The 12802-nt window shown below is 41.0% G+C and overlaps 1 protein-coding gene across 15 annotated transcripts in view; it reads right to left on the bottom strand.

Annotated features, from left to right (window-relative positions):
- Nucleotides 1-12802, bottom strand: part of MAST2 (microtubule associated serine/threonine kinase 2) — a 325477-nt gene that overhangs the window by 19873 nt on the left and 292802 nt on the right. For all 15 annotated transcript variants that reach the window (XM_065553746.1, XM_065553747.1, XM_065553748.1 and 12 more), the window contains 6 exons: nt 8958-9166; nt 6492-6630; nt 4664-4796; nt 3804-3969; nt 2662-2763; nt 1117-1239 (listed from right to left, as the gene is read on the bottom strand). In XM_065553746.1, coding sequence (XP_065409818.1) covers nt 1117-1239; nt 2662-2763; nt 3804-3969; nt 4664-4796; nt 6492-6630; nt 8958-9166 — 872 coding nt within the window. The remainder of the gene's footprint in view (nt 1-1116; nt 1240-2661; nt 2764-3803; nt 3970-4663; nt 4797-6491; nt 6631-8957; nt 9167-12802) is intronic.

The raw sequence follows: 12802 nt of genomic DNA, 5'->3' as shown, positions 1-12802 counted from the left end.
TAGCTGCAAATGTTGCGTGTCGTAGAGCTTTGAGTATTTTTGATCATGAAGAATATCTTCAGTAAAACTGTGCATGTGTGCAAATAGACTTCAAACATACACACCGTTTTGCTCTTCCTATTCCTTTAAACATGTACAGACTGAGCCACATTTGCTGCATTGCATCAGCCAGAAAGGGCTTATTTCAGGAGTTATAAACCTCGGTAAACTAGTGCTTATGAGAGTAATGCCATCTCAGTTTTCTGATGTCCATATAAAGATCCTCTATGACATGAGAATTCTCCCCCACAGAGGACTCATGCCATGGTATCCCTCTATCCAGCTAAGCATGCCTGGACATTTGTTGTTGTCTGCAAAGCTTGTCAACTGGGAATTGCTAGAAAATAAAAAGGCACTTCTACCCACGGGGATTGAGCTCCGTGTCCCTGCACCGTATCCCACCGTCACTGTCCCAGAACCAAAGCACTAGAGCTTGAGGTCTAACGTGATCACCCCACTGCACTAGTGAGCCAAGCTCTATCTAACTACAGAATTTCAACCAGCAACACACAGTACGGTATCTCTCTCAGTGAAAATTATTGTAATAATTCCTTTACAACTCCAAAGGATTTTTCCTTCCAACGTATGAGTTAAATACGAGTTAAAAACTAATATCGCCTAAAAACTGTAGGGTGGAAACATGCACGTGGACTGGAAGAGTCATCGCATCTGATGTGCTTGATCACAGCAATCATTTTAGCATTACCCAGCACAGTGATGTTCATGTGAACAGAAAGAAGGGAGGACAAAAAAAAAAAATCATACACAGCTAAATACCTCTATGAATGAAGTAAAGAATTTCCAGGGCTCTTCTGATAATGCTGTGGCCGACAATGGGATATAACTAGGCCACCAATATCAACGAAGCCTGGAATAATTTTCATGCAATTCTCATTCAGTTCCAAACTCACTCCTCTCTTGGGATTCAATATAGTACTTTTTCCAGAATATCATTCACATATATTTTAATAAATTGGTGATAATGGCTTTCATTGAGCAATTAACTACATATAAGAAATGTGGCCCACATTAAAGATGATCTAAACTCAGGCTGAGTGAGAAGCTCTTTTTCCTTACTGTCAAAGTAGCTAGTGTCATCCTCAGATTCCAGCTGTGGAATAAATTCTGCTTTCTGTCGAAGTAATCCATTCCAGTCCAGATCTTTAAAGAACCGGTGCTGTTTCACCTCAAAGGCACTACCTGAAAGGAGGATATTTTTCTAACATTGCTCTCACGTGACAAAAAAATGCTCAAGGCATAGGAGAAAACACGAAAGTACACTCTTCTAACACACATTTTCTGAGAATCACAGGAAACTAAACTTGGGTTCTTTGCCAATGTTGTGCTGACAGATAAAAATTGCACGATTTACCCCCCTTAATGTAAGCACAACACATGCTACATTGGCTGGGAAGCAGCATCTCCAGTATAATTCTGCAGTGTAAGTCTCAAGAGTGAGAACAAATTAACCTCTTAATTAAAAACCTTTAAATGCTATCTTGTTCACACCAAGTGTATGTGCACAGGTTTTGACTCTGATTCAGCAAGGCACTTAAAGATAGGAGTAGTTCCATTAAATTCAAAAGTATTAAAATTAGGCACATGAGAGCAAAGACGCCCACAGTGGTGGTAGTTTTAGTGGAATAGAATCTGTCCACCAGCAACTGAAATAAACCCGCCAATGCATTTTACATATAACAACACAACACCCTTAAGGTGGCGACGACTTTCAGCCACCACCAGTGGGGCCTGGATTTGAGCTGGTGATCTCTCTCTACATGAAAGGCTTCACTTCACATGACTGATTCTTGAGCCACCCAGCCGGTAAGGGTACACTTGGAAATTGTTCTGTATTTGCATTTTTTAAATACATATAAATTGAGTTACTAATTTCAAATGAAATGTGAAACAAAACCAAACACAAAACGTTAGTGAAAAAGAGAACAGTGCCATGAAGCTGCAGGGTCAGGCAGGAACTGTTGAAACTGGAGTGTCATGTGGAAGTTAGCTAAATACATCAATGGTTCCTTAAAATCTTAAAAGGGACAGTCCTAAATTGCAAAGGCTTAAATCTGACCATACATTGCTTACAGATAGTCTTAAGCACTTTACTTTTCCCAGGAGACTTCAGGTTCTTGCATTTTAGGGGATTACACAGCAGAGAGAAAAGAGAAAAGTACCGCTAAAGAGAAAAGTTGTCATTTTGTTACGCTCACAAGTGCTCATCAACATGGAGGGTCACTGTCCTTGAATTTCATGCAAAATCTGTTTAAGCAATATTCCGATTGAGAGACACATCCCTGACAAAGGCTGAACTGGAGCAGTCAAAATGGCTGTCTAGTGAGGTTATGCTGTGATATTTACAGTGAGTCAGATTGGTGAGCAGACACCTTTTCTTCTTTAACCCTCAAAACAATGGCATTTTTCTGACACATGCAGATTTCACTCGGAGTCTGATCACTCTATCCACAGGGACAGGGAGCTGTTCAGCCCATCACTAAACTCAATGCATACTATTTCACAGCACAAAGCCAGCATTTCACAACAGGGTAGCAACTTCCATTGGCACTGCAGCGTCTTTTATTGCTTCTGGTTAGTCTTTTCGCAAGAATACGCCTGTACCTGTTCCCAGTCTTTCCAGAGGGTTTTGACAGAGAAGTTTAGATGTGAGGTCCTGTGCATCTGGTGGTAATGCTTCATCCCCTTCTGGCCAGGCAATTTCATCTAAGGAGATAAAGCAATATGAAAAAGGCAAGTCATGAAATCCACAAACGTTTTTATACAATAGAAAGTAGTATGCTATACCATAGTATGGTTTGCATTCAGCTGCATGAGTACTTAATATAATTCGAGCACTGACATTTTCCAAAATGCATATAATTTCAGTATTAACCATAGCTGCTGTCAGTGCAAACAGTAATTGTTGGAACAAAACTGTAAGAACCTTAATACATATGAAATAACGATCTTTTATGGCAACACATAAAGAACTACTATGGTGCAGCTGTATCTCATGCCTACACATTTTGGGTAACAAGTTTATTAATCAATTTTAGCTCTTGCTTCTTGCAAATCCTGAAACTCGCTTTCCACAAATATTTGCTTAAAATTCACTGTTTCGGTGAACATTTGAGAATAATCTTTTTCACTTGAATACTCATGGAAAGTGAACACAAGCAAATCAATTAATAAAAACAGAATCAATCAATTTTCTACAGCATTTGCCCTGCTCTAGCCATGAGATATGGGTCAAAGGACAAACACTTGCACTACCCAAGGCATAAAGGTATCTAATACAACAGTGTTTATTGATGTACTTTGTTGCTTTTATAAGTTATTTTATTACATTTCTGTAGCAATTGACTAAAGCCCTATCCTTTGCGTCTACACGGGATAACTAACAACAAAATAGAATCTTGGCCTGCTCATCGGCTTGCTCTTTTCAAATGCAAACACATCTCTTTCCACTCCCCACAACACTAATTTATTTTATAAGCTGAATTTCTCCCTGCACGAGGCATATTGACAGAGTTTACATACATATATATAGATGACATTTGGTGTATGTTAAGCAAGACAAGAGCTTTTAGCAACTGTAGTGACTGACCAAAAAGGGAGTATGAACCGAATTCTAATACTGAACAATTAACTTTGCTTCTTATATAGTCTTTCTTCACTAAATTACAGCAGATTTCAATATTTTCATGCTCTCTCATAGTGAACTGCTAAGGTAACCCCTCCAGAGACAGGATAAACAAACATACCACTGATCACTTGTCCAAACAGTTCTTCTGGTGTGTCACCAAAGAAAGGGACAGAGCCAACTAAAAACTCATACAGGATAACTCCCATGGCCCACCAATCCACAGGCTTTCCATAGCCCTGTCGCAAGATCACTTCCGGGGCAATGTATTCTGGAGTCCCACATACCTGAAGATGGACAGACAGAAAGGAAACTGTTAATTTACAAGGTGCCATATTTGGAAGCCAGCTTCCTTCTACCGAATTCTTTTTCCACTGCCTCAGCTGATTTTTGTCATTAACACATCCCTTGCCACATGGAAATATTCCACAGTTAGTGACAGTCAGACTAGATAAACTTGCATAAACTGTCAAAGATCACAACATTCAGCATTTATATGAATTGCCCAATTTTCCACCCATGGCTTCGGTGCAATTTAGAACAGAACTTTGCTAAAGAACATTATTTGTGCAGAATCATATGAAAACCTTGTGATTCAAGTCTTAGCTCTTCATCGTTCAACACACACCACAGGGTCAGGGAGTTCTACAAATCCTTTGATTCTGCCACAAAGGGCCCCAACCCATACATCTAGGAGCACGCACCTTCACAGAGATAATTGCAGGTTCAGGTTTCAAGTTTATAGTTTCATCAGTTTAACTGTATTCAGCACTTACACCACTGTATGGGGACTGATGTATCTATCTGAACCGTGATCATCAAGTTACCTCTGTCTGCAATTTCAGGTCACAAAATCTTTTCTTATTGCAAAGAGCATTACACACTCTCAGTCTATACACTGAAAAAGAAAAGTCTGTGAAATGCTGCGGAGATTCACTGAGTCAAAGCTGTAATTTTTTAGAAAAACATTTTTTAGCTTACCTGCTTATCCAGGAACTCTCTTGCATCTTTCTCAATGTGTCCCTCATACAGATTAGTTGTGAGACTCATCAGCCCAATTTTAGAGAGTCCAAAATCTGTTAGTTTAATGTGACCCATGGATGTTATCAGAAGACTGGGAAAAAAAGGAAGGAAAATAATTCATTATTCACTGCTATAGTTTCGGAAAGCAATCACAATGTAATGCTATTGCATTATCTAGCAAAATGTCCAACAGATATATGGTGCTTGGTGATCCTGTGCATTCCACCACTTATATGAACGAGAGCAGGACAGCTGGGAAATCAGACTGCTTTCAGATTGGACTAACAATAACAGGGTTCAGACGGACCTTTGAATAGAATGTTTGCAGTGCTGTAGCCATATTGGTCCGAATGGAAACTTCACAACATGAAGAAGGAAGCCAGACTGAACAGCGACATTTTCTGAGCAGATTCAAGAAACAAAACCTCATCCCCAAAGGACTCACCTATTACAAACCTCTGATCACTACATACAGCTCCAGAGACTGGAGGAAGCTCTTTGTAGCTAGAAAGCTTTTCCTTTCCACCAACAGAAGTGGGTCCAATAAAAGATATTACCTCATCTAACTTCTCTCTCTCTCATTTGAATAGAATGAGATTGTAAGATGTCATTCTTTCCACGTTTAACTGCTCTAATAAAACTCTTAAGATTAAATGCTGTTCTGGCTTTCAATCCAACATCCTTAAAATGATGGGTTTTTGTCAACTTTTGTACTTGCTGTTAGGATTCGAGAGATTTTTGCTGAATCAGGGCAGAGAGATCGGTTTGTTTTCGATGCACCTGCTAAATATGCCATAGGAACAGCTTAGGACATACAAGGGATTACTGAGCTAAATTTAGGACATGTTCTGGGATGTAGTGACTCTAAAAAAGAATTGGGGGTCGCAGTGGATAATCAGCTAAACATGAACTCCCAAGTGTGACGCCAGGGCCAAAAGGGATAATGAGATCCTGGGATGCATACACGGGATTCTCAAGTAGGAGTTGAGAAGTTACTTCCCTTCTGTATTTGGCACTGGAGCCACCACTGCTGGAACACTGGGTCCAGTTCTGGTGCCCACAATTCAAGAAGGATGTTGATAAATTGGAGAGGGTTCAGAGAAGAGCCACCAGAGTGATTAGAAGATTAGAAAACCTGCCGTACAGTGAAAAACACCAGGAGCTCAATCTATTTATCTTAACAAAGAGAAGGTTAAGGGGTGACTTGATTACAGTCTATAAGTACCTACATGAGGAACAGATATTTAATAATGGGCTCTTCAGTCTATCAGAGAAAGGTCTAACATGATCCAATGGTGAGAAGTTGAAGCTAGACAAATTCAGTCTGGAAATAAGGCGTAATTTTTTAACTGTGACAGTAATTAATCATTGGAACAATTTACCCTGGGTCGTGGTGGATTCTCCATCACTCACCATTTTAAAATCGAGACTGGATGTTTTTTTCTAAAAGCTCTGCTCTAGGAGTTATTTTTGGGGAGTTCTCTGACCTGTGTTATACAGGAGGTCAGACTAGATTATCACTTCTGGCCTTGGAATCTATGAATGCATATTAATGTGCATCATGGCTGGGGGAATTACTTTTTAATGATGTTAGCACAGATTGACGTCTGAAAACAAGAAGTTGAACCTATCAAGAAAACAACATTATAAACTTAGTCTTTTCAAGACTAAATAAATGAGACAAGACTGGCTACTTGCCTATAACATCCAATGCTTAATTAGTAATTATACTTTTATCACGGAGATCTACATCTACATATTTGAACCTGAAAGGTTCAAAACATACTTGTCAGGTTTTAGGTCACGGTGGACAATGCCATAATTGTGTAGGTACTCCAGTGCCAGCACTGTCTCGGCAAAATACATCCTGGCCATATCAACTGGTAGGGCTCCAATATTCTTTAGGAGTGTGGCACAATCTCCTCCTAGAAGTAAATTACAAACATAGCACATTGAAATGACATATGAATACTAAGCTACAGTAGCAGCAACACCACAACATTAGATTGGAAGAATTTCTGCCTCCTTAAATTCTCTCTACATTAAAGGTTCTTATCCTTGGTCCTGGAATCTGAACACAGTTTAGAAAATCATTTTAATTTCCATAATGCCTTTTTATTTTCTATAATTTAAATCTCTATAGTTTCTGTAATGCCTTTCAGGATCTAAATGCATGTCACAAACCATACAAGTAGCTCTTCTGTACAGAAGGGCAGCATTCAGCCAGACAAGCATAGCAAGTGGCACATGGGGGGGAGGGATAGCTCAGTGGTTTGAGCATTGGCCTGCTAAACCCAGGGTTGTGAGTTCAATCCTTGAGGGGGCCACTTGGGGATCTGGGGCAGTACTTGGTCCTGCTAGTGAAGGCAGGGGGCTGGACTCAATGACCTTTCAAGGTCCCTTCCAGTTCTAGGAGATGGGATATCTCCATAAATATTTTATTTTATTTTTTTTATTTTAACAGCATGGGACAGGGGACACTTTTGTCAATGACATTTTGGCAAACTCCAGCTCTTTAAAAAAGCAGTATGATGCCGTTGAGGTCTATGGACAGTGAACAGTAACAGTATTTCTATGGCGTCATCGGAGACGCCACAGGAGAGGAAAGTCCACAGAATTAAATGTATCAGCTTTGGAAAGGAGGAGGACTAAGCTGGGTTTGTCAACCTGGATGCTGAGACGACTGAGAAATGCTCTCTCCACTTTAGGGAGCACAGGTAAAGTCTTCTTGCCTTTCTAGGGGAGCATCCAACTGGCTTCAGTACAACTATTTGTTGAGAAAGGCAAGCAGGATTTGGCTCAATGATTGTATAAATTCATCTTCCAGGTTGGAAAGGAATCTGGGAAGGAAGTAGAGTTTACACTCAGCCAGCCTTTGTGGCTATAGTATTTCTTTTCTTTTTGCTGTTTAAAGCATGTTGCATCACAGATTTAACATGATCCTCCTCTCTATTTGCAAATATGAATTTACTCTAAATTTGTCAACATGTCAATCAATAAATTCCGTTTCAGCTTCACTCGTTTGTCAGAAACACAATAGCCATAGTTCACATCTTGCAGTTATTCAGCTAGCCCAAACACAGAAGCCAGGCATGGGAAATTAGTTCTACGCACCAATGGAAATACACCTCTACCCCAATATAACGCGACCCGATATAACATGAATTCTGATATAACGCAGTAAAGCAGTGCTCTGGGGGGGCAGGCCCGCACACTCCGGCAGATCAAAGCAAGTTCGATATAACGCCGTTTCACCTATAACCCGGTAAGATTTTTTGGCTCCCGAGGACAGCGTTCTATCGAGGTAGAGGTGTATATTATTTACATTAAGATAAAACTATAAAACAAATCCAACTAATATTCAAATTAAATAAATTAAGTGGAAGAAAACAGGAAACTAAACAGTTATATGGAGATACACCTATCTCATAGAACTGGAAGGGACCCCGAAAGGTCATCAAGTCCAGCCCCCTGCCTTCACCAGCAGGACCAAGCATGGATTTTGCCCCAGATCCCTAAATGGCCCACTCAAGGACTGAACTCACAACCCTGGGTTTAGCAGGCCAATGTTCAAACCACTGAGCTATTCCTCCCATATACTAAACAAATCATGGGCCAGATCATCCCCTCCAATAGTCGTACCCCCAGGAGAGCTCCCTGTTAGGATGTCTCTGCAGTCATTCCCCTACAGAGACCTTCACACTGGCTCTAGTCCCCCAGCAGCCTCCCCGCACATGGCTCTGTGTTGGCGCAGCTCCAGTGCAGCCAAGCTGTGTTAGCTGCAGCTACCGTTGGGACCCACAGAGTGGGCATTTCCCCTGCAAGGTACTACAGCTCCAGGCTGGACTGACTTTTCTGACCCATCTCTGCAATGTGGTCCAGCCAATCTCTACTCCCTCCCCACCATATGGAGTTCAGAACCATGGATCACCCTTCATAGTATCCAGGAACAAATTGTGTTATGGAGGTGCTGAGACTCTTTTTTGTGTAGGCATGGGCAGACCCATATGTGAAAGGTCTTCCAAGGTGACATCTAGAGAATACGATCTAAGCCTATTTTGGCTGCAATATTCGATTCTAGAGGGCAATGGAGGGTGACCCTAAAGACTCAATTTGTAAAGCACTTGGCGATAATACAGCATGAAAGGCGTTATATATACAATAATTACTGCCACTCTGCAAAATTAACACGTTTCAAACAATTAAACATTCAATAATATAACCAGATACTTTTCAAGCCTGAGACAAATACCTTCCACATACTCCATAACCATGCAGAGGTGGCGTTTGGTCTCGAAGGAGCAGAACATACTGACTACAAAGGGGTTCTCAGCAAAGGTCAGGATGTCTCTCTCCACGAAGGCCTGCTGGATCTGGTTTCTCAAAATTAGGTTCTGTTTGTTGATCTTCTTCATGGCAAAGCGCTGGCGGGTAGTCTTGTGCCGCACCAAATACACAGCCCTAGAACACAACAAAAGGGTTCCTACCTTCAGTTTGGACCATTTAAAAAACAATGGATCTCGCAGGTCATTACATCACATACACTGATAGGCTCCTGCTAGGTTTATCTATGGCTACATAAAACATCTGTCATGTCAAGCGTTGCTACAGAAGAAGAAATCTCTCTATGCTTTTCCTCAGAGTAAGAAACGGGGACAGCTACTCTTCACAGGCTTCTCCAAATATGTAACATTCTCAGTAACATTTCACCAAGCATTCTCAAAACTACGATACCCGCACAAGGAAGTAAGGAAACAAATTAACAGAGTCAGACGTGTACCCAGAAGCCTCCTGCTACAAGACAAGCCCAAGAAAGGAACCAACATAACTCCACTGGCCATCACCTACAGTCCTCAGCTTAAACCTCTCCAATGCATCATTAGTGATCTACAACCCATCCTGGACAATGATCCCTCTCTTTCACAGACCTTGGGAGGCAGGCCAGTCTTCGCCCACAGACAACCTGCCAACCTTAAGTATATTCTCACCAGCAACCACACACCGCACCATAACATCTCTAACTCAGGAACCAATCCATGCAACAAATCTCGATGCCAACTCTGCCCACATATCTATACCAACAACACCATCACAGGACCAAACCAGATCAGCTACAACATCACCGGTTCATTCACCTGCATGTCCACCAATGTTATATATGCCATCATGTGCCAGCAATGCCCCTCTGCTATGTACATTGGCCAAACTGGACAGTCACTATGTAAAAGGATAAATGGACACAAGTCAGATATCAGGAATGGCAATATACAAAAACCTGTAGGAGAACACTTCAACCTTCCTGGCCACACAATAGCAGATGTAAAGGTAGCCATCTTACAACAAAAAAACTTCAGGACCAGACTCCAAAGAGAAACTGCTGAGCTTCATTTGCAAATTTGACACCATCAGATCAGGATTAAACACAGACTGTGAATGACTAGCCAACTACAGAAGCAGTTTCTCCTCCCTTGGTGTTCACACTTCAACTGCTAGCAGAGGACCTCACCCTCCCTGATTGAACTAACCTCGTTATCTCCAGACTGATTCTTGCCAGCATATTTATACCTGCCCCTGGAAATTTCCATTATATGCGTCTGATGAAATGGGCATTCACCCACGAAAGCTTATGCTCCAGTACATCTGTTAGTCTTAAAGGTGCCACAGGACTCTCTGTTGCTTTTTACAGATCCAGACTAACACGGCTACCCCTCTGATACATATTCTCAGCAGAGAGACTAGCTCAGCCTTAAACAAGGAAAGCTCTTGCAACTTTATGAGATTCTTGCATACTAAAATTAAAATTGCAATTCCTCCATCAGAAATAAGACTAGGGCCCTGTGAGATTACATCAGAAACCACACACTCCTGTAGCATTTCTGAATGTCCAGACAATAAATGAAGAATGTAGCACACAATCTTGGCTATATGTAGAGGCACATACTTGTAATAAATATTGAAATGATGAACATCACCAGTCAACTGAAAAATGACCTAAAATGAATGGGATCAGTGCAACTTCCTTCCAAGCTCCACAAATTAAAGGAGTTTGATTAGCTGTAACAACATGATGCTGAAAGATTTCCGGTGGTAAAATATCCTTTTCATTTCTACCATTTGCACATCTTTGTCCGCACATTCATAGTACAGTTTGCAAATAAGGTTTTCACTCAGTTAGCTTGCTCTACTGAATCAATACTTACTCCCCTGTCTCTGAAGTGGCTTATTGGATTCTATTTAACATAGTATCATATCAGCTGGATAAAGTATGTAGTATATATAGTAAGGATATGACTTTGAGCAAACCACCTCTAGCCTTTTAGGAAACGTTTACACTACAATTAGACACCTACGGCTGGCCCGTGCCAGCTGACTTGGGGTTACGGGGCTTGGGCGAAGGGGCTGTTTCATTGCAGTGTAGGTGTTCAGGCTGCAGCCTGAGTTCTGGGACCCTTCTACCTTGCAAGATGGAAGAGCCCAGGCTCCAGCCCGAACATCTACACCGCAATTAAACAGCCCTTTAGCCTGAGCTAGCTGGCATGGGCCAGCCACAGGGGCCTAACTGCAGTGTAAACATACCTTAGAAGGATGTACTAGAAAACATGGGTCTACATGGAAAAAGTGACTGTAAAAATGGCACTTTCTTATCTAACAAACTGGCTCTCCGATCTGCTCTCCCCTTTTTACCTTACTGACTAAAATACGTTATTACATTTTCATTTAATTCAACAAAGCGCTCCAACACATGCTTAACTTTAAGCACAGTGGTTAAGTCCCATTGAAATCAATGGGGCAGCACAGGTATACTGCTGAATATCACTGGTTATGATGTCACAGCCAGAAAGAACCCAAATGGCGTTTCAGAGATTCACAGATTCCAAGGCCAGAAGGGACCAAGATCATCTCATCTGATCTCCTCTATAACGCAGGCCAGAGAACTTCCCCACAATAATTCCTAGAGCAGATCTTTTAGAAAAACATCCAATCCTAATTTAAAAATTGCTGGTGACAGAGAATCCACCACAACTCTTGGTCCGTTGTTCAAATGGTTAATTACTCACACCTTTGACGAATTACACCTTGTTTCTAGCCTGAAACTTCCAGCCAGTGGATCGTGTTATACATTTGTCTGCTAGACTGAAGAGTCTATTATTAAATATTTGTTTCCCATGTAGGTTTTTGGACTAATCAATCACCTCTTAACCTTCTCTTTGTTAAGCTAAATAGACTGAGCTCCTATAAAGCATGTTTTCCAGTCCTTTGATCATTCTCATGGCTCTTCTCTAACCCTCTCAAATTTATCAACATCCTTCTTCAATTGTGGACACCAGAACTGGAACCAGTTTTCCAGCAGTGGTTGCACAAGTGCCAAATACAGAAGTAAAATAACCCCTCTACTCCTACGCAAGACTCTCCTGTTTATTTATCCAAGGATCGCAACAGAGTCACACTGGGAGCTCCTATTCAGCTGATTATCCACGATGACCATCAAATCTTTTTCACAGTTACTGCTTCCCAGGATTGTCACCCATCCTGTAAGTATGGCCTACATTCTTTATTCCTAGATGTACACGTTTACATTTGGATATATTAAAACACATTGTTTGCTTGCCCCCCTGCTTACCAAGAAATCCAGCTCACTTTATCAGTGACCTGTCCTCTTCATTATATACCACTCCCCCAATCTGTGTGTGATTGGCAAACTTTATCAGTGATGATTTTATGTCTTCTTACAGGTCAATAATAAAAATGTTAAATAGCGTCGGGCCAATGACCTATTCCTGTGGGATCCCACTAGAAACACACATTTGATGATGATTCCCCCTTTACAATTACATTTTGAGACCTATCAGTTAGCCAGCTTTTAATCAATTTAACGTGTACCACGTTAATATATCTTTCTAGTTTTTTAATCAAAGTGTCATGTGGTACTAAGTCAAATGCCTTACAGAAGTCTAAGTATATTACATCAACACTATTAGCTTAATTAACCAAACTTGTAATCTCAAATTGCAAATTCTGGGTTCTTTGTGTGGGGCTGGCAGTTGGATTTTTAACTTGTAAACTGAGCAAATCTGTTAAGACACAATGAAACATTCG

This window comes from Chrysemys picta, chromosome 8, assembly GCF_011386835.1.
Source record: "Chrysemys picta bellii isolate R12L10 chromosome 8, ASM1138683v2, whole genome shotgun sequence".
Classification (NCBI taxonomy): Eukaryota; Metazoa; Chordata; order Testudines; family Emydidae; genus Chrysemys; species Chrysemys picta.
Note: the sequence above shows the minus strand (reverse complement) of the source record. Positions and strands in the feature narration are given on the sequence as shown.